Source organism: Zalophus californianus, chromosome 2, assembly GCF_009762305.2.
Source record: "Zalophus californianus isolate mZalCal1 chromosome 2, mZalCal1.pri.v2, whole genome shotgun sequence".
NCBI lineage: Eukaryota > Metazoa > Chordata > Mammalia > Carnivora > Otariidae > Zalophus > Zalophus californianus.
Genome location: NC_045596.1, coordinates 175525857 through 175548197, shown reverse-complemented (window position 1 = coordinate 175548197; position 22341 = coordinate 175525857). Strand labels below are relative to the sequence as shown.

The 22341-nt window shown below is 39.1% G+C and overlaps 1 protein-coding gene across 1 annotated transcript; it reads right to left on the bottom strand.

Moving 5' to 3' along the window:
* Positions 1–781: 781 nt before the first annotated feature.
* SARAF (store-operated calcium entry associated regulatory factor) lies at positions 782–18300 on the bottom strand. Its single transcript, XM_027599505.2, has 6 exons — positions 18033–18300; positions 9970–10148; positions 7692–8109; positions 5187–5316; positions 4406–4554; positions 782–1214 (listed from the first exon to the last, which is right to left on the bottom strand). Exons 1-6 carry the CDS (start codon positions 18133–18135, stop codon positions 1189–1191), a joined length of 1005 nt encoding a protein of 334 aa, XP_027455306.1. The 5' UTR covers positions 18136–18300; the 3' UTR covers positions 782–1188.
* Positions 18301–22341: the final 4041 nt, after the last annotated feature.

Sequence of the window (22341 nt, the reverse complement as noted above, 5' to 3'; positions counted from 1 at the left end):
CTGATGAGAGAAAAGGGGAGCTGTATTCACAATATTCCTTCAACTAGTCCCTAAATCACACTTTAAAGAATAAACAAAGGTTTGTTTTTAAATGATTCCTAAAAGGTAAAAATGAGACTCTCGGGTTGCAGAGCTTAACTAAGACAGATGGTGCAATCTTTGAGAGTTGGGAGGCTTGGAGATTTCATATTTTTTTTTAAGCCATTTTTTAGCAGAGGCTTCCTTCCACACCATTTCTGAATTACTTTTTTGAAAACAATTACTAAGAGACTGGTAGCTAAGACAACTACCATGAGAAATTAGGAAGACAGAGCTTCTGCATGCACCCCTTTTCCTCTGGGGAAAAAGGGTCAAAAAAGTAACACCAATTTGTGTCAAGGCTGGTAGAAAGAATAAGAATGAAACCCCTTGTTTGTTTTTATTTCTCCTGTCATTTTAATGTAAGATTGAAACAGATTGCTACAACAACACTGGAGATCCCACAGAGAACTGCATGCTTTTGCTAGTAAAACACCTTTGCCAAAGCATTTAAACCTTACTTAAGAAATGAATATGGAGGTTTCAAGCCATCTTTGTCAGCACACAAATCATTCGCAACAACTTTCTAGATATTTTCTACCTTTTCCAAAAAAAGGTCATTCTCACTTAATTGAACCTCACCGCCACTGAAGGATTCAAAGCTCATGAGCTCAAAAGTGATCAGAACATACAGATAAGTATAATTGGTAGTCCAAAGCTTGGTTTAAATGTTTGAAGAACAGTAAACACAACACAGTAAATGCCAAATAGATTATTATTGTTTTTATAGGGTAATGACTCATCAACTAAAACCATGTAAGATTGACATTTTCCGTACCCAGTGTCTAATGGTCATAAAGCCTTCATTCTTAATGATGTCATAGGTTTTAGAAATTAACACATTTTCAGCTTTCCACAGTAATCATCACAACTGTAAAAAACAAATGCACATTACACTAACATACAATCCTCTACAGAAGCATTTTCTCACATATCAACTGTTAGTCTCAAGTAATAGAGCACAAAAAGCAATACAGGACCAAAAAAAACCACACAGCTTTTACATATTCCCCAGTTGTTAGCAGGTAGCACTTTTTTTTTTTTTATTCACACCAGTACTTTAAAATCAGAAATTTTGCATCCAGTGTTTGACTTCAACTTTTTAGTCTCTTATCGTCTTCTGGTACCACCATATCCTAAAATGAGAAGAGTAAAATTTATATTGGCTTTTAAAGATGCACCGGCATTACTTATAAAACTACAACAGGAACACATTTATTGTTAACAAATGAATAAAGAGACACGAGGGAAGGAGGGAGGAAGACAGTGCTTCGCCACCCACAACAGCCCTCCCCGTCACCCAGGCATCAAGTTGACTAGACTCAGACATGCTGCTTAGGAATCACTTGTAGTCAGGAAACCAAAGAACACGTGTTCTATGGTGGGGCCAACGTGGTACGGGCAATACTCAAAGTCTAAGCCAAAAAGCAGAGAGGCCAATGGAGCCAGTCATGCCCTGCTACCTGTCACAACTCCAGAGGCCACAAAACTACTGTAGGAGCGAGTTTCAGGCTTTCAATGGTAAATGTTACTCAGTCAACCTCCCCCTCCACACACACACACATGAAAATGCACTAACAGTTTACAAGATGACAAGTGTTTCCATCAGGTTTTCCTTTGGGTTATTCGGTAATGTTTAATGATTTTCTTCATTTAAATCCCAAAGATTTCTAGTTGATATTTATGGTTTTTTTACAATTTCTGTTTCCACCGAGAATGAGTTTTCCTGTTGTGTTATATCCTACGTAGCTATATTTTTATATATCCTCCCAATCACTACCTCCCCTTTTCCTCCCAAAAAGTAACCACCACCTTACATCTAACACCATAGGTTAGCTTTGCTTGTTTTTAAATATGCATATTTATAAAATACGAATGTTGTAATCGTATTTATATATATTCCTTTGTGTTTGGCTTCTTTCTTTTCTTTTTATACTTGGTAGATCTACCCACATTATTGCATACAGCTATTTATTCTCTCTCTCTGTTGCACAGCATTCCATTGTATGGCCCTAACTCAATTTATTCATCTCGTTTACTACTGCTGGATACATGGGTTTTTTTCCAGTTGGAGGCTATTAGGAATAAAGATGCCATGAACGTTCTCATACTTATCTTTCAATGTACAACTATATGCATTTCTGTTCCTATATATCTTGAGAGTGAAATTGCTGGGTCTTGAGGATGTTTATGCTTAATTTTAGTCAGTAATGCCAATCTTTCAAAGTGATCATGTCAATTTATATTCACAATAGTACTATGAGAAATTCACTCTTACACTTAAAAACATATTTAAACAAGTCTTCTGTCAAGAATTAACCTCTGTTCCATAACTTCCCCCTGCTGAAGAAGACGAATCCAATCCACAGCAATCTATTACTACTTCATTACCCATGTCCTCCCATCCTCTGCTAATTAGCTGGATGTTTTAAAACAAATAGGTTTTTAATTTTTTATATTATATCTTTGCTTTTTACAAAATTTCCTCGTAACAATAGCAATAAACATAACCACCATATTTTTGACAATTATTTAAAGTACGGATTTACTGAGTTATTTACGGAGCTTTACTGAATTTTAAAAGCTCAAACTTCTACCTAGAAAATTCCATCTTAGATAAGCTTAAAAGAAGCCTAGAGGTCACAGAATTAAACACATGGTGAAACCAGTGTTTAGGAAGGTTTAAGGTAAAACCCTGGTTAGTGGTAGAAGTGAGTCTAAACCAAATCCCTGATTGATTTTTTTTTAATTTTTTATTGTTATGTTAATCACCATATATTACATCATTTGTTTTGGTGTAGTGTTCCATGATTCATTGTTTGTTCCTAACACCCAGTGCTCCATGCAGAATGTGCCCTCTTTAATACCCGTCACCAGGCTAACCCATCCCCCTACCCTCCTCCCCTCTAGAACCCTCAGTTTGTTTTTCAGAGTCCATCATCTCTCCTGGTTCGTCTCCCCCTGACTTACTCCCCTTCATTCTTCCTCTCCTGCTATCTTCTTCTTTTTCTTTTTTCTTAAAATATGTTGCGTTATTTGTTTCAGAAGTACAGATCTGTGATTCAACAGTCTTACACAATTCACAGCGCTCACCGTAGCACATACCCTCCCCAATGTCTATCACCCAGACACCCCATCCCTCCCACCCCCCACCACTCCAGCAACCCTCAGTTTGTTCCTGAGATTAAGAATTCCTCATATCAGTGAGGTCATATGATACATGTCTTTCTCTCATTGACTTATTTCACTAAGCATAACACCCTCCAGTTCCATCCACGTTGTTGCAAATGGCAAGATCTCATTCCTTTTGATGGCTGCATAATATTCCATTGTGTATATATACCACCTCTTCTTTATCCATTCATCTGTCGATGGACATCTTGGCTCTTTCCACAGTTTGGCTATTGTGGACATTGCTGCTATAAACATTGGGGTGCACATACCCCTTCGGGTCCCTACATTTGTATCTTTGGGGTAAATACCCAGTAGTGCAATTGCTGGATCATATGGTAGCTCTATTTTCAACTGTTGGAGGAACCTCCATACTGTTTTCCAGAGGGGTTGCACCAGCTTGCATTCCCACCAACAGTGTAGGAGGGTTCCCCTTTCTCCACATCCCCGCCAACATCTGTCGTTCCCTGACTTGTTAATTTTAGCCATTCTGACGGGTGTGAGGTGGTATCTCATTGAGGTTTTGATTTGGATTTCCCTGATGCCGAGCGATGTTGAGCACTTTTTCATGTGCCTGTTGGCCATTTGGATGTCTTCTTTGGAAAAATGTCTGTTCATGGCTTCTGCCCATTTCTTGATTGTTCTTTGGGTGTTGAGTTTGATAAGTTCTTTATAGATTTTGGATACTAGCCCTTTATCTGATATGTCATTTGCAAATATTTTCTCCCATTCTGTCGGTTGTCTTTTGGTTTTGTGGACTGTTTCTTTTGCTGTGCAAAAGCTTTTTATGTTGATGAAATCCCAATAGTTCATTTCTGCCTTGGCTTCCCGTGCCTTTGGCGATGTTTCTAGGAAGAAGTTGCTGCGGCTGAGGTCGAAGAGGTTGCTGCCTGTGTTCTCCTTTAGGATTTTGATGGACTCCTGTCTCACGTTTAGGTCTTTCAACCATCCCTGTTTGATTTTTAAAGAATGCTGAGAAAAGAATGAGTCTGAACTATATTTTAATCTCAGTTAATTATGCTATTAATATTTCTGATGGGTATGCCAAATAAAATTATGATTGCTAATATATAGTTAATAACTATCTTCTTAAGTTCCAAAACTATTTCTGTACTTCACTGCTACATAATAGGAACTTCTATGCTTTCATTCTTACCTGATGCTGTTCTGGTTCTTGTCTCTGAGCTTGAATATGCCGAAGAGCTCCCTGAGGCTCCACGAAGGGGTGAGTAAGCACGACTATTCCATGTGCTAGAGTATGAAGGAGACGGGTAGTACCACGAGTCTGAAAAGGGTGTTGCTGCTCTATTAAAGACATAAAAGCATATCAGGCATTTTTCTTGTGACTTTTAAATATCCTCCTATTCCTATGCTCTCAGAAAAAAATACCTTTATCAAGTGTTTTTCCTCAGTGATCTGGTATAACATGAAATAAATACTGTTTTGTATTTCTGATATTGTATAGTCACTGCCATGGGGGCAGAGTGACAGGAAGAAGAGTCTCTTTCTTCCAGAATTCACACTCAGATAAAATCTAAAATTAAACCACCAATAATAAGAAGACATCCCAAAATCTGGCTCTAAGCCCTTTTCAGCCATGCTTCTCTATCATTCTCCTACAAAACCAGACTGCTAACTGTTCCTCAAATGCCATGTTCTTTCCTGTCTTCTCATTTTCTCAGATGTTAAGTAAAGAGTCTTTTTCCTATCTCATGATCTCTATAAGGATGACACTGGACGAAGAAACACAATGAAAAAAAAACAACATATACAATACTGATGAAAGCCCATATAGCAGAGAATCTTCATTTAATAGGGTAATGTCACCATAAGTTATTTTCCCAACAACACCACATCCAGCAAAACTGCAAAGCAAACAAAGAAGCCTCTAAAGAAAAGTGGAATTAAAGGGCAAGGGAGATCAGTGCAAAGCCTACCTGTTACTGCCAAACAAATATCCTAATATTCCCCCAGTTCCCAAGCCAGTCCAGAACCCTGGTCCCGAATTGTCATATCCTTGTTGTCCTGCGAAAGCACTGCCGAAACCAGAGGCTGCACCATGTGGTCCTAGAAATAAAAATGCTTTATTACGTGTCCTCACTTAAAACATAGCCCACAAAACCAAAGATAACATGGCATTTCAATTACTTCGTTGGTCCTATTTATTACTAATACTCAGCCCTCGACTCACAAACAAGTTGTATTCAAAAAGTGTATACTAAAAAAAGCGGGGGAGTTGGGGGGCCTGGGCGGCTCAGTCAGCTGAGCATCCTACTCTTGATGTCGGCCCAGGTCGTGATCTCAGGGCTGTGGCATCGAGCCCCACATCAGGCTCCCCGCTCAGCAGGGAGTCAGCAGGGAGTCTGCTTCAAGCTCTCTCTCCCTCTCCCTCTGTTCCTCCACCCCCACCACACACTCTCTCTCTCTCTGAAATAAATAAATCTTTTTTAAAAAAGTGTATTCATAAAATACTGATTCATAACTAAGGAGCAGCTTTCCCACGGACATGAAAAAAAAATGAGAGATTTTAGAAGGGGGGGTAGTTCCCTCCTGTAAAGTCACATCTGCCCTGCTCAGGATCAACTACTGGAAGATGACCCCCCCGGGAGTTCCTTGTTTTGTATTATGAACATCTGTAAGAGCTTCAGGTGATAGCTGTACTTGAGTGTCTAATGGAGGAATCCAAGCAGAGGCAGCAGCCAAATATTTGCATCAACTGGGAAGTCAGATCTTAAAGAGCCCAAAGAAGTATCTTCAGCTCAGAGGAAGCTGTTGTTTTTTTTAGTTGATGTATAGCACACATAAAGGAAAGTGTGCTAATCTCACATGAAACAACATAATAAATTTGTACATATGTACTCGTGCATGTAACCACTACGCACATCAATAAAACATTTCTAGCACCCCAGAAGGCTCCCTCATGACAATTCCCAATAGACACCCACCCACAGCAGAGATAAGCATTACTCTGACTCCTCTCACTGTACTTTAGTTTTACCCATTCCTGAACTTTATATAAACGTAATCACACACTAGGTACTCTTCCGTGTCCAGCACATCATTGTGTCTATGAGAGTCAACCCCCATTACTGCATTGTATCAGTTTTTGGGTTTGTTTGTTTTTTAACTAATCTATAGTATTCCACTGTGTGAAAAAAAAAAATCACAATTTGTCCCATTCTTATGTTTATGTACATTCTATTTCCAGTTTCTTAACTGTTATGAATAAAACTGTAAAAATACTCTGTGCATGTCTTTTTGTGTAGAAATGCATGCATTTCTCTTAGGTATGTACTGAGGAATGGAACTGCTGGGTCATAGGGGAGGCAGCGACAGTTTTCAAAGTGTTTTCTATTTTAACTCCTACCATCAAGTTGCAGTTGACTACATCCTTACCATTAGCTGGTACTCTCCCTTTTTAATGTTAGCCATTATGGTGGTTATATAGTGGTTAATAATGAACTCAGTGTGGTTTTAATTTGCATTTTCCTAAAAACTAATGATGCTAGGCACCTTTTCATATTGTTACTGGACATCTGGATATCTTCTCTTATAAAATGGCTTTTCAAGTCTTTGTCCATTTTAAAAACCAGGTTGTGTGTCTTCCTTCAGATTTGTGGGAGAGTTCTTTATATATTTTAGGGCTCGCTTGGGCGGCACATATATATATTCTAGATACACACCTTGTGTTGGAAATAACATTTTACAAATATTTTCTCCCAGTCTGTGGCTTGCCTTTCCACTCTGTTAATGTGGTCTTTTGATGGCTAACCATTCTTTTTTTTTTTTAAAGGAAACTTTTTTTTTTAAGATTTTATTTATTTATTTGAGAGAGAGAGCGAGCGCGCACATGAGAGGGGGGAGGGTCAAGGGAGAAGCAGACTCCCTGTCGAGCAGGAAGCCCGATGCGGGACTCGATCCAGGGACTCCAGGATCATGACCTGAGCCGAAGGCAGTCGCTCAACCAACTGAGCCACCCAGGCACCCGACGGCTAACCATTCTTAATTTAAATAAAGTCAAATTTATCCATCCGTTCTTTATGGCTGGAACTTTTTATATTCTAAGAAATTTTTACCTACCGCATGATCATGACAAATATCTTCCTATGTTTTCTGGAAATCTGTTTTACCTTTTATGCTGAGATCGATAATACTTAATGAATAAATTTTTGTGTATGGTATGAGAGTTCAAGGTAAATGCTTATTACCAAATCTGATCAAGTTTTTCTGATTAAGATGATTTATAATGTAATCATGCCACCTTCAAATAATAATCAGTTACCCTTACATAGAATAAGAGGTAAAGAAGTTGAAAAAGTAAAATATAAGATGAGAAGACAAATCTGCTTTGGTTTCCCAATCTGATCACATTCTATTTCAGAAACCAGCACAAGATTCACTACCTGGCATCTACCTTACTTATTGCCATTAGGGAAACATACCTGTGAAGTCAGACTTAAAGCCTGCAGGAGGGGGTCCTGCTGAGTTGGTGAATCTCTGATAACGATGGGAATTTGGAGGATACTCAGAATATGGTGGAGGAGAATCTTGACCATCACTAAGGAACAATTTATAAACTCCAAAAGCAATAGCAAGTAGTACTACAATGGTAATCAATCCACTGATGCCACTAGAATCTGGGGAGTACAGCTTGTTATAATAATCAGAGAAAGAGTTAAAGCCATGGTTTTTTCCAGACTCTCTCAATTTCTTCAGGCCAAGTTCTGTATAATCTAAGTTATACTCCAAGCCACAGGAACCTCTTAGTATATACTGGTCTTCAGAGGATTCATAGCCTTCACAGCTTACCACAGTTTTTCCAAATTTATATGCAATATCTAAATCGGTCTTACATTCCCACTGTGAAGAAAAACAGAAATAGGCTATTAGAATCAAAAATTGTTTTTCATCTAATATGTACTATTTGGGCAGTCATAAAACTGCAAAATGAAGTCAGGGAATGATAAAAGTCACAACAATGAGTACTTCTGTGTTGGGGGAAGGTAACCCAGGGACTTCAAAGCTAGGTACTAGGTACCTGAGTGTTTGTTTTATTACTATTCCTTATTCCTTTCATACACATGTAAGCAATTCTTTTGTACATATTAAATATTCCACAATTGTAAATGTTAAGCAAAATTTTTAAAGGTCAACTTTTTGCCACTGTTGCTCAAGCTGTTTTAAAAATAAGAGGTTTTGGGGGGCACCAAGGTGGCAGAGTCAGTTAAGCGACCGACTCTTGGTTTCAGCTCGGGTCGTGATGTCGGGGTGGTGAGATGGAGCCCCACCACAAGGCTCCGCACTCAGCCCAGAGTCCGCCTAAGACTCTCTCTCCCGCTCTCTCTGCCCTACCACCCATCCCCCATGACAGCATGTGCTCACTCTTTCTCTCTCTAAAATAAATAAATCTTTTAAAAATAAATAATAAAAATAGAGAGGTTTTTTTTTTTTTAAGTTAAGGCTCAAACATCAGCATCATATAGGAGTATCTGGTAACTACATATAGCATCAGAGAGAGATAGTATATAACCTTCTGAGAAAAACTTTCTGCACAAATTTTATAATACTATGGACTAACTTTCCAGGGCCCAATCCTCTAAGTAATTCTCTTAAAAAAATTTTTAAAGAAATCTCTACACTCAGCATGGGGCCTGAACTCACAACCCCAGGATCAAGAATCACATGTTCCACTGACTGAGCCAGCCAGGCATTCACTTCCTCCCAAATCTCCCAGCCCTGGGCAACTACCAATCTGCCTTTATGGATTTCCCTATCCTGGACATTTCATACAACATGTGACTGACTTCTTTGACTTAGCATAATGTTTTCACACATGTTGTAGCATGTATCTGTTCTTCATTCTTTTTTATGGCGAAATAATATTCCATTATATGGATATACCACATTTTGTTTATTCATTCATCAATAATAGACATTTAGGATGTTTCTACTTTTTGACTATTATGAATAATGCTGCTACAATCATTTATGTACAAATTTTTGTGTGGACATATATTTTTAATTCTCCAGGGTATAGACCTAGTAGTGGAATGACTGGGGCATATAGTAACTCTATGTTTAACCTTTTGAGGAACAGCCAGGCAGTTTTCCAAAGCAGCTGCACCATTTTACATTTCCTAACAGCCTACGATTCCTTGATCATATTAACATTATTTCTCAAGGATAGGTTGGTATTCTTTGAGGAATGACAGTAAAATGACAACAAGAAGAGAACCTCTACCCCTACCCTCAAGTATATAAAGTTTTGAAAATTTACTAATGTGTTAGAAGACAATAACAATGAATACTTCCAGGCCTTATTTTTATTTCTTTTAAAGATTTTATTTATTTATTCATTTGACAGAGAGAGAGAGCAGGAGAGCACAGGCAGGGGGAAAGGCAGAGGGAGAGGGAGAAGCAGGCGCCCTGCTGAGCAGGGAGCCCGACGTGGGGCTCAGTCCCAGGACCCTGGGATCATGACCTGAGCTGAAGGCAGATGCTTAACCAACTGAGCCACCCAGGCACCCCCATTTCCAGGCTTTAAAATCAGTTCATTTCTTTTGGAGGATGTTCTTCCAGAGAATGAATAACTGATTTATGTTTATATATTTAACTTGAGATTTTCTATATGTCTTTCCCAAAAATACTGAATAATATCCCAATAAACACTTTATTGAATAAAAATTCCAGTTAGACTGTCATCAACATAATGAATATTACCTGTACATCATAACCATCCCAACCTTTGTTCTGACACTGTATGACCTTTGGGGTGTAAGAATCACATCCAGCTGTGCCTCCAACACATTTCAATTGCGGGATCGGATCCAGCCTACGAGAGGTGGTATAGCGGTCATGGTAGAGGGTAAGAGCTTTTACATCCCGCAACAATATTCTGTCTAAAACAAGAACACAGATGAACAGGTAGTAAATATATTGTTAAACACAGAGTCATCCTAATAAAACTCTTGTCACAGAAAATACTTTCAAAAGTAAGTGGATGTAGAATTCTAGACTGTCACTCAAGCAAGAGAGTAGATTTTTCAGACATCTGAAAGGTTTCAAAATATTTACCTCCCAAGTATCAATTCTCAGTAAGATAATGAAGGATATTCACCACCAAGAGAAAAAAAACAAAACAAAGCAAACAGAAAGACATAAAAACCAGAGGTCTAAAGAAAGAGTAGTGGCATAGAGAGGGACAAAGTCAATCCCAAGGAGAATGGTAAGTGAAGAGAGCAGGATGATAACCAGGGGTCAGGCAGAGGGTAACAAGTCCACACTGCAAGCGTGCTGCTCAAAAGGGCTACCAGCAAAATTCCCTGCTGTTACCTTACCTTCTTTTTTAAACCTAAGGAAAGAATGTCCAGGTGAACCTGGCTTTGGTTTTTATCTGTATTTGGTCTCTCTTGACCTTGAGCTGATGGAAGTTCCTCCTCTTCCCCCCACGTCCTGCTACCTGGGATCAGCTGAGGACACTCATGTCACCCCACTGTTTTATTCTTCTTTAAACTATTCATTTATGTTTATGATATATTTCATGATTTTTTAAAATAGTGAAACCCACTCTTCCTCCAATTTCACATTTCTGTAATAACCCAAATTAATGACCTGGTAAGTACCTTTTTCTTGCTTACCCAGACACATATACAGGAGTTGTTTTGGGTTTTGTTAATCTATGGTTATAAAAACTGAAATATACAGTCCACATTATTCTTCACATGGTTCTTCCACTTAATTATACATAGTAGACATTCCCTCATATCAGCAGATACAGATCATATTTATACTTATTTACCAAAAAAAGAACTTAATAAATGTGACTAAGCTGAGATTTATCAGCCACACTCACCAGAATGCAATAAAACTAGAAATATAACATCAAACATATAATAATATATAAAATCAATAATGAAAAGACAGCTGAAAACCAGTAACAACATAGAAAGTAAATGTGGACTACATATATCAAAATATATTATTAAACCTATAGTAGCATAAACAGTGTAATATTGGCAGAGGATTAGAAAAATTGATCATCATACACCATGTACAAAAATTAATCCATGATGGCTAAAAACTTATCATAAAACATACAACAAATAAAAAATACTGGAAGAAAACACAAAAGAATGTTTACAATCCTGGTATGGAGAATTCTTAAGACACCAAAGAAAAAGACTGACCAGCAAGATAAAGACTGTAATTGATCAAATTATGTTCAATCTATGAATCAGAGTCTATAATGACACTCAAAGAGAATGCCAAAAACTCATTTGTCACTAAAAGTTACTACCTACCTTACTCCAAAAATTGGTAATTAAAGATTAAAAATTAAATTTATATTCTGACTTTCCACCAGGAACTGTAATCTGAAATAGCCTCAGGTGATAATGGGAATCTCAACTTTACTGAAGAATGACAGCTAATAAATGCAGAAGAAATGACAGAATTAGAAAAAAAAAAATCATCATTTCATAATGCCCAAAGAAACTGATTCAGACAAGGATTTATTGGTTTTAAAATCATTAAGAGACCGGATATTGGTATGGTGCCAAGTAACATTACACAGAGTGCTTTCTGGAAAAATGTAACTTCACGAGGATTATAAAGCCACTTTTAATCTACTAGTTAATCTTAACATCAATAATGGTAGAACAAATTGATACTATACCATCTACTATGATGTAATCCCCAAAAGTATTTAACATGAATTTTATCAAACCTTTGGACTTAACATCCAGTCTATGAGGAAAAACAGGGAAGGAAAAAAGCAAGCTAAAACACCATGAGAAAACAGAATCCAGAAGGTAGGATACTCTAAAGGACAACAGGCCCAAACCCTTCAGCAAAGCAGTAGCATAAAGGACTCTTTGTTCTACATTTAAGAAGATTTAAGGGAGAATACAATCAGATGGGATGCACAGACCTGGATTGGGTCAGGTTTTGAACCAACTAGTTTAGACATTTCAGGCATAATTGTGATATGTGAATATGGAATGGATAATTAGTTGATATTAAGAAATTAAGATTAATTTTGTCAGGGGTAATGTTATTTTTACCCTGTGGGGAAAAGTTCCTTTTTAAAAAAGGAAGGGGGGCATATTGAAGGATTTAATGATGGCCTGTCATAATGCCTAAAATTACATTGACATATTTCAACCCTAAATACAGAGTTGAAAGAAAACAGGAATATATAAAGATTGATAACTTTCCACCAAAATTTAAAATATCTTTCCCAGAATTCCTCTGGTAGACTGACTAGAATGACTAAGGATCCAGTAATTCTAGTAAAATGAGTATTTGGCTTTCCCAGCATCTACACGGAGGTAGACAAGGAGAAGGTAGACAATGGCTTCTTTTTTTTTTTTAATTTTTTTTTTTTAAGATTTTACTTATTTATTTGAGAGAGGGAATGAGATAGAGAGAGCATGAGAGGGGGGAGGGTCAGAGGGAGAAGCAGACTCCCCACCGAGCAGGGAGCCCGATGCGGGACTCGATCCCGGGACTCCAGGATCATGACCCAAGTTGAAGGCAGTCGCTTAACCGACTGAGCCACCCAGGCGCCCCTAGACAATGGCTTCTGAGTAATCCTCCAGTAGTATCTGTCACATGTGGTACAAACAGAAGAAATAACATTTTATTTAAAAATCCAAGAGAACTTCCCAAAAGACAACCATGGCATTATAAGAGAATTTGATAAAACAGCTAGGTATTTTATCAGTTACCAAAGGTCAACAGTTTTTTCTATAACTGTATCCAATTAAAAATGAAAATAGGAAGCCTATCTCAAATTAGTTCCAAACTACATAAAACATAAAAACATACATAAAGTATCTGGAAATAAACTTAGGATCAATATGTGATCTATATTTTAAAAATAATATATAATAAGATCTAAATAAATGAAATGCACTTCCCACCAGGAACCAAATTGAGATTTTTGGGACCAGGAAGAAATTATGTTAAAGGTCCTGTAGAAAAACTAATGTCTATAAATAGCCAAAAATTTTTTGAAAAAAGAATTGCTTTACCAGACAATAAAACTTATCATAAAATAACTATAATCAATATAGTATGGAATTAGAACAGAAATAGGCAAAGGAAGGGGGGGATGGAGTAACTGGGTGATGGGCATTAAGGAGGTCATTTGATGTAATGAGCACTGGAGGTTATATGCAACTCCTGAACCACTAAATTCTACCCCTGAAACTAATAATATACTATATATTAACTAACTTGAATTTAATCTTTTTTAATTAAAAAAAAATAGGCAAGGGAACTATGAAACAAGAAAGCCCAGAATAAATCCAGATATATGTAGGAATCCAATAGAAGATAAAGTGCACTTTTGGGGGCACCTGGGTGACTCAATCAGATGAGTATCGGACTCTTAATTTTAGCTCAGGTCATGATCTCTGGGTGGTGGGATCAAGCCCCTCACTGGGCTCCCAAGTGGAGCTCCATGCTCAGCTGGAGTCAGCTTAAGATTCTCTCTCTCTCCCTCCTCCTCTGCCCCTTCCCCTGCTCGTGCTTGTGTGCACACCGCACTGTCTCTCAAATAAGGAAAAAAACAAACAAACAAACAAAAAAAAAGACGTAAGGGGCGCCTGGGTGGCTCAGTCATTAAGTGTCTGCCTTTGGCTTAGGTCATGATCCCGGGGTCCTGGGATGGAGCCCTGCATCAGGCTCCCTGCTCAGCGGGAAGCCTGCTTCTCCCTCTCCCACTCCCCCTGCTTGTGTTCCCTCCCTCGCTGTGTCTCTCTGTCAAATAAATAAATAAAAATATTTTTAAAAAATAAAAATAACTTAAAAAAGATAAAGTGGACTTTTTAATTTAGAAAAAAAAAGAGTGCCTTCTTTAATACATGACACCAACATAATTGACTATGCAGCTAGAAGAAAATCCACAGCAATATAAAAACTTAATTCCACATGGGCTGAAGACCTAAAATTTCCAAGAACTAAAATATGGTATATTAACCCCAAACTACCACCTCATACATAAAAAACTGTAACAATGAAAATATTCAAAGGTTTAAAGTCATAAGGTATTATTAAACTAAGTAACAGGAATAATAATAACTTGAAATTATTGTAGCAGGGTTGAGATAATGCAAAGAACACTGAACTAAATTCCCATCACCAACTTGCTATATGACTTTGGCCAAGTCACTTAATTTATCTGCAGAGAAGTTTCCTCACTTGTAAAATTAAGAAGATAATATCAACTTTAAAACTGGTCATGAAGCTTTGATTTATCAACCTTAAAATAGGTTGTGAAGCTTAGATATGATTTACTAGAACTGTCCTGCAGAGTACTTGACACATAATAAATGATCAAGTACAATATGTATTACTGAGAATGTTGAAGGAGCTATATACACACTGGGTTTCATTACCATAACCCTACAGCACTTTTTTTCCCTAGATCTCCTAAAGGTTGCTGTTTTGTGGCCTTAAAAATTCCTATGTTGAAGCCCTAATCCCAATGTCAGTATATCTGGAGGCAAGGACTTTGGGAAGTGATTAGTTTTAGATGAGGGCTTGAGGATGAAGCCCCTGTGATAGCATTAGACCTTTATAAGAACAGGAAGAGACCAGAGCCTTCTCTTTCTCTGTCATGTGAGGACATAACAAGACAATCATCTGCAAACCAAGAAAAGGATCCTCACCTGCAAACGAGGAAGATGCACCAAACATGCTAGCACCCTGATCTTGGACTTCCAGCCTCCAGAATATGAGAAATAAATGCTTGTTGTTTAAACCAACCAATCATGGTATTTTGTGGGCACCTGGGTGACTCAGTTGGTTAGGCGACTGCCTTAGGCTCAGGTCATGATCCTGGAGTCCCAGGATTGAGTCCTGCATCAGGCTCCCTGCTCAGCAGGGAGTCTGCTTCTCCCTCTGACCCTCCCCGCTCTCAGGCTCTCTCATTCTCTCTCTCTCAAATAAATAAAATCTTTAAAAAAAAAATCATGGTATTTTGTTATTGCAGCCCAAAGTGAGACGAGGTCTAAGAACAAAGTGTTCATACTCATCCACCACTAGTTCTATCAGTCAAGGGTCACAGGGAGTTCCCGCAAGTCCAGACTCACAAATGGAAATCCACTTACAGGTCTCAAACTTAAGATGAACAAAACCAAACATGCTTCTCCCACAATCTTCCACATCTCTCTGGTAATGGTCACTCCACACTTCTAGTCACTCAGGCCAAAAACCTTGGATAACCTTTGTCCTTTCCTCTCACCCCTACATCTAATCCATCAGAATAGCATGTCAGCTCCACCTTCTAAACAGGTGAGAATCCAGTCACTCTCACCAACTCCACTGCTTCTCCGCTGGCCACACCATCCCTACTCTTGGAACTCACTGTACAGCCGCCTCTTCACTGGTCTCCCTGCTTCCCCAGACCTCCTACAGTCTGTTCTCCAAAGAGAGGACAGAATGAGCCTTTAAAATGCAAGTCACAGTTACCCCTCCTGTCCCCTCAGGTTTCTGATCAAATGTCACCTTAACAGTGACTTCTTCCCCGACCAATGTATATTTTGAAAGGTCCACTTCTACCTGCACACCCTGTCTTCCTTTCCCTGTGTTATCATTGCCCATACCACTTTTCACGATATGACATGCTACTTACCAATTTGTGTATTGTTTATTTCTCCTCAATAGATGTAAACTCTCTGGGGGCAAAATGCTCACTTTTGTTCACTGCTATATTCCCAACACCCAGAAAAGTGACTTAAATATAAAATAATTCCATAAAGAATTTTAAAAAGTCCAGTAATCTCTTTAGAACTGGTACAATTTTTTCCCAAAGTATCACTCTATGTTAGCTAAAGACAAAGTAAGTGCATCCAAAGTTAAAAAAAAAAAAAAAATTAGGGAGTGATTATTGTTTTATTACAAGGCTTGATAAAACTTGACCCAATAAAACTTTTATATAAGAGTTCCTCAAAGTAAATTTAAGGTAAAGGAGAATTTATAAAAATCAATTGTGTTTACTCTGCAAAATATTTTGGTGCTTTTTGTTCCAGAACAATAGTTTATACAGTAGATAGACTAAGAGCTACCAAGAAGTGGTTCACCATTCATTTAAATTTGGTTCCTTTTTTTTAATTCCCCTGACTCTTCATCTGTAAACTTTCTTTTTTTTTTTTTTATTAAGAATTGAGGGTTCGGAGCGCCTGGGTAGCTCAGCTGGTTAAGCGTAGGACTCTTGATTTCAGCTCAGGTCATGATCTCATGGTAGTGGGATAAAGCCTCAGGCTGGGCTCCCAGCTCAGCCAGAGTCAGCTTGAGATTCTCTCCTTCCGCTCCTCCCCCTGCACATGCGTTCACCCGAGCACACACGCACACTCTCTCTCTCAAAATAAATAAGTCTTCAAAAAAAAAAAAGAATTAATGGTTGAACTGTTTCAGTCCTGTTTTTTTTTAATTTTTTTAAAGATTTTATTTATTTGAGAGAGAGAATGAAAGAGAGAGAGCACAAGAGGGGGTAGGGTCAGAGGGAGAAGCAGACTCCCTGCTAAGAAGGGAGCCCGATGCGGGACTCGATCCTGGGACTCCGGGATCATGAACTGAGCCGAAGGCAGTCGCTTAACCAAATGAGCCACCCAGGCGCCCTCAGTCCAGTTTTTAAATTGTAATTCTGACCAAAATGTCCTCTTTATATACAACTTTCTAGGAATACATAAATAAATGGACATTTAAAGCCAACTTGTCTTTTATTACTAATAAAACATCCACATCAAATCAGTTACTCAAAGTCAAGTATTTGCAAACAGCACCTTCTCTCTCATTTCAGCATTTAGGAATAAAATAGGATATTACAGAAGTAAATCTCTTGCTTAAGAAACATGGACATTTCCTATCACCCAAGTCACAAATGCAACGTTGATACCTTTCATGCCTTAACATCTTCACTCTCCAAACAAAAAATGTATTAACTATTTAAAAGTCATTTCTTACATCACTCCAATTTAACAACATGCATCATTAAATGGAAACCTATATGTTTGTGTATATATACACATATTAATTACACGGAATATTATTTATCCCATAAAAATTCTTTAGAATATTCTAATAACATAGTAATAAAAAAAAATCTCTTCTCCAGAAATCACTTATCATGTATCATCGCACACAAAAAATAACAATAAAATGTTTTCTAAATTCTAGTGTGCGGTGAAAACAACAAGAAAAGCTGACGTAACGAGATGAACTTCACTGTAATGGTCAGAATAAGAAGCATGGGTTCTGCTCATGTAAGTAGTACAGTCTACGACTCTGCTAACCTACCTGCAAGGTTTACATCGCTGCCCACTAAGTGTGACTCACAGACTGCCGGTGCTGTGCAACTGTCAGCTATAGCAACAGGCAGCCATGACAACAGGCAGGGAAGATGACTTCAGACAGTCATGACAACAAAGCAAGAGGAGCAGGTGAGAGTCGAGCTTTCCAGTTACTCTTAGGGATGAGGATTGTAGTCCGAGAAAGGAGAAGGTAGACAAATTCTGGGAGTCCAGGGAAGGGAGAAAGGGGACCGTAAGAATACAGAGTTGTCCCGCCCCGCCGACTTCCCCAACAGTCCCCACTTGTCCCGTAGGACGTCTGGGAAGAGCAAAAGGAACAGGCAGGACGCAGGTGAATAGGGAAGAAGATGGAAATGAGAAATCAGGGCTGAAAGGCCCAAGCGGAGGCGAACGGAAATGTCGGCCGCTGGGCCTCTGAGCGCTAGCTGTACGCGACAGAAAGGGACGGGTGACGACAGCACTCACCAGGGTCTTTCCAGCCGAGGGCAGGGCCCGCGATCAGCAGAAGCAAAAGGAGGCTGAGAAGGGGGCAGCGTCCAGCAGCTTCCGGCCCACCGGCTGCGGCCATGGCTCTGGGTGAGAGGGCGCTTGCCAGGCGGCTGCCAGGCCGCTGCCAGGCCGGAACCCTGTTGCGGAAGTCTGTCCGCGCGCGGCTGCACCGCAACGCCAGGAGCTCCGGCGGCGGCGCAGAGAAGTCTGTCCGCAGCGGCGCAGCGAAGGTCCGTGCGCGAGTGTTACGTCACTACCACTGCGTCGCGCAGGAGAACACTGCACCACACGAGTGGACACTGCAGGCCCCGCCCCTGGGGCTTAGAGGGGCTAGGGGCGTGGCCAAGGGCAGGACGCTTCCGCTGGGGGCGGATCCATGAGCGGGGCGCAGGGCGCTGGGGCTGGGACCGAAATGACGCAACCCTGTTGTGTTTGGTCTGCGGTTCAGAAAGCGTAGGGACAATGGTTAGAGAGATTGGAAACCAACGTAAAATCTAAGAAATGTAGTTGGGTTATGTATTTCCGAAACCTCCATAACCTTTCTGAGGAAAGTGACTGTGCATTATAAAACTTTCTGTCTTCAGCGCCTAACATAGAGCCTGGCATATGATTCGTGTTACACTATTGTTTGCTAATATTCGGATGAAAGGGAGCAAGGGAATATGTTGCCTGGTTTCAGAAGTTCAGAGCCTGTATATATTTCCTTGTACGTGGAGGCAGTAAGAACTTACAAAATATCGGGAGAAGAAACTACTACATAAAGAACCAGTCAGAGAAAACAGTTCTAAGAAGGGAGGAGCGTTATCTTTGAGGCCTGATGGCCCTAGGTTTCTCTCATTCATTCATTCATTCAACAAATGCAGGTTGAATGCCTACTACGTGTCAGGCGCTGCTTTAGGCATGGAAGATACAAATTCTCGGTACTCGTGGACCTTACACTAAAGCCGGATAGGAAAAACAACATTAAATAATTAGTAAGCAAAGATAATAGGCAGTGATAAATGCATTGATGAAAATAAAACACGGTGTTACAAATAGAGACTGGGAGGCAACTTCAGGGAGGCATTTCCTTGCTGAGGAAGTGATTTTGAAGTTTGAGACCTGAATGAGAAAGAACCAGCCATACAAAAGTCAGGGGAAGATCCTCCACAGCTTGGGGAACAGTGGGTGCACAAGCCCTTGCCATGTGTTTTGAGGAACAATCATTCATCGATTCAGCCGATAACTTTATATATCGAGCATCCACCAGTACCTATCAGTACCCGCCAGGCACTGTTCTAGACACTGGGGATACAGTAGTGAATAAAACAAAATTCAGGGGGTGGAAGAGGCAAACAAGTCCAATATAACTGAAGCAAAGTAATTTAGGGGAAGAGTGGAAGAAGAAGCAGCTGAGCAGTGGGGGCTTGGAGTGGGACCAATCGAGACTGTAAGAAAGATAGTAGAAAATTCTGTTCTCAACATGTTAAGTTCACAGTGACTATTAAGCATCCCAGATAGACATGTCAAAAGGACACTTGGATATGCAAGTCTGTATTTCAAAGCTAAGGTAAACTTGGTAGTTGATGTTATGAAAATGAAGATGGGGTATTTAATGCCACAGAAAAAGGTACAATGCATTGGAAGAGAATTTAGATATGGCAAAGAAGGAGGCTCAGGACTAAACTAAGAGAAAATTATTATTTGAATTCTGGGCAGAAGAGGATCCTAGAAAGAGTCTGAAAAGTAACCTCTGGCGAGGTCTGAGGAAAGCCAGGAAGGAAGCAATATGGTAGTTGAGAGAAAGAGAATGATCCACAGTGTCCACTGTTGTTGAAAGGTTGAATCCAAAAGCCACCTTTGGATTTTGCAATGTAGAGGGCATTAATTACCTTAACAAGAGAATTGCTGTTATTTGAGATCACATCATTTGCCATGGATAGTTCTGGATAGTGGTGAATACAACACTAAAGGTTATACTAACTTACATTCTGGTGGGAGAGACAGCCAACAGATAATATAGTTCAGATAAATAATAAGCACATTCAAGAACAAAACAGAGTAATACACACACACACAACACCAGATTCTTAAATACAGAGAACAAACTGATGGCTGCCAGAGGGGAGGAGACTAGGGGGATGGGTGAAATAAAGGGGATTAAGAGGTTCCCATTTATAAAATAAATAAGCCACAGAGATGAAAAGTACAGCATAGGGAATATAGTCAATATTGTAATAATGTTGTTTGGTGGCAGAGAGTCACTACATTTATCATGGTGAGCACTGGCACTGACTAATGTATAGAATTGTTGAATCAATATGTTGTATGTCTGAAACTAATACAACAGTGTATGTTAATTATGTTTCAATTTTTAAAGATTTCATTTATTTATGAGAGAGAGGGCGGGATGGTGGGGGGGGGGTGGGGAGAAGCAGAGGGAGAGCCCATGAAAGGGGCTCTGTCCCATGACCCCAAGATGAGCCAAAACCTGAGCCAAAACCAAGAGTCGGTCACTTAACTGACTGAGCCACCCAGGTGCCCCTTATACTTCAGTTTTTAAAAAGGAAGAAGAAAACAGCATAATATAAAGTGAAGTTCTGTAATACATGAGATGTCCAGGAAGGGTTCTGAGAAGCTACCATTTGAGCTGGTAGCTCAAATAGTAAATAGTAAGAGGCAGCTTCTTAAATCATCTCTGAGACACATCAATAGGAATGTGTGGACCTGATTTGGGTCCTGATTCAAACAAACTAGAAAATAAATGACATTGATGAGACAATTAGAAATTTGAACACTGACTAGATATATGATGTTAAAGAATTGTTTTTTAGGTTTCATAAATGTACTATGCTTATGTTATTTCTAATGGTTCTTTTAGAAATATACTAAAATATTAGAGAGGAAATTATGTCCAGAATTTTCTTCAAAATAATTTGGGGAAAAATAATATGGGAGGTAGGGGAAAGAGGATGAGAAGTATAGACAAAACAACATTGAACATGTGTTAAGTTTTGAAGGTAGTTGATGGCACATGGGAATTCATTAAACTATCCTGACTCCTTTTTATATATTTAATTTTTCCATAATAACATTTTTTTAAACTAAAACTAAAAGCTCCCCTGAAGTTTGTCAGACTTGATCTGTAAGAGTTAGTAATTCCAAGTTTACCAAATTGTAGAATGGATGAAATCAGATGTTTAAAGCACCAGACACATATCAGCTGCTCAATAAACAATAGCTCTCTTCTTCTCACCCCCATCCCCATCTTTGTGAGTTAACTTTGGAGGATAAGAAGCCATCTGAATAAGTTTTGAAACCATGTAGGGTTACACTGATTAACTATTTTGTAAGAATACTTAGAGAACGTTTAAAGGATACAACATTAACTAATGATTAGGATTTACTTGGCAAACTAATGAAGGAAATTCTTGACATTCTACCTTTTTCAGACAATTATTTTCAAGCTTTCGTTTGCATAGGACGTCTTCAGGGTGCTTGGTAAAATTTCAGATTCCTGGGCTCTGCCCTCAAAAGTTCTGATTCAGAACTTCCAGGTCCGGAGTGGGACCCAGGAAGTTGTATTTTTAGGAAGCATCCTAAAGAATTCTATTGTAGGTAGTTGAAACACGTTTGGAAACACTGTTTTTAAGGTCTCAAATGTCTCCAGACATCTGTAGACCAAAATTAGTACTTAGGATGGTGAGTGTTTTCTTGCTAGTAACACTGTGGATCTCATGAAAAAGTCAAAGGAGCATAATCTCATTGGATTCTGTGACCATGGAAGCAAAGGAACATAGATCCTTCTAACCTGAAGAACAATCCCAGTTGCCTGTTAATGTTATCAAGGATGAATATCTGCAATGCCCAACCCATTTGTATTCACAAGAGGAAATTAGGGGACTAGCACTTACCTCAGCTACAGGGACTTGTGGAAGCCCCAAAAGGCTTCCTAAAATGTGATCTTTCCCCCAGGAGCCAAGCTATGAGTCTATGAGATAAGAACCTATCACTTTCACCACCACCAATACCACCACCACTGATCAGCTATCTCTATTATGTTCCCTCAACCATCCTGCTTTCAAGGATGAATACTGCAGAACAAAACAAGAAAGGTGTTAGTGGTGACTATTTGGAGTCACAGAGTCATTTATATCTCCAAGAATTTCACCTACTCCTTTCAAGGTGGTTGGAGAGTAGGATGCATACACTTGCTTCAGTTTAGAGAAAGGAGCTGGTGGTTCATAGACTTGTCTTAAAACAGCAACATTTCTATAGCATATGTTCGAGTTCGCCTTGTGTTTTC

Bases quoted from the DNA above. Each gene is read 5' to 3' on its own strand.
- SARAF (XM_027599505.2), bottom strand. From the start codon at position 18,135: ATGGCCGCAGCCGGTGGGCCGGAAGCTGCTGGACGCTGCCCCCTTCTC. The intron at 8,110-9,969 runs GTAATATTCATT...TTTTCTTCACAG, and splicing joins GGGATGGTTATGATGTACAG to TGGGAATGTAAGACCGATTT. The intron at 4,555-5,186 runs GTAGGCTTTGCA...TGTCTTTAATAG, and splicing joins TATTTGTTTGGCAGTAACAG to AGCAGCAACACCCTTTTCAG.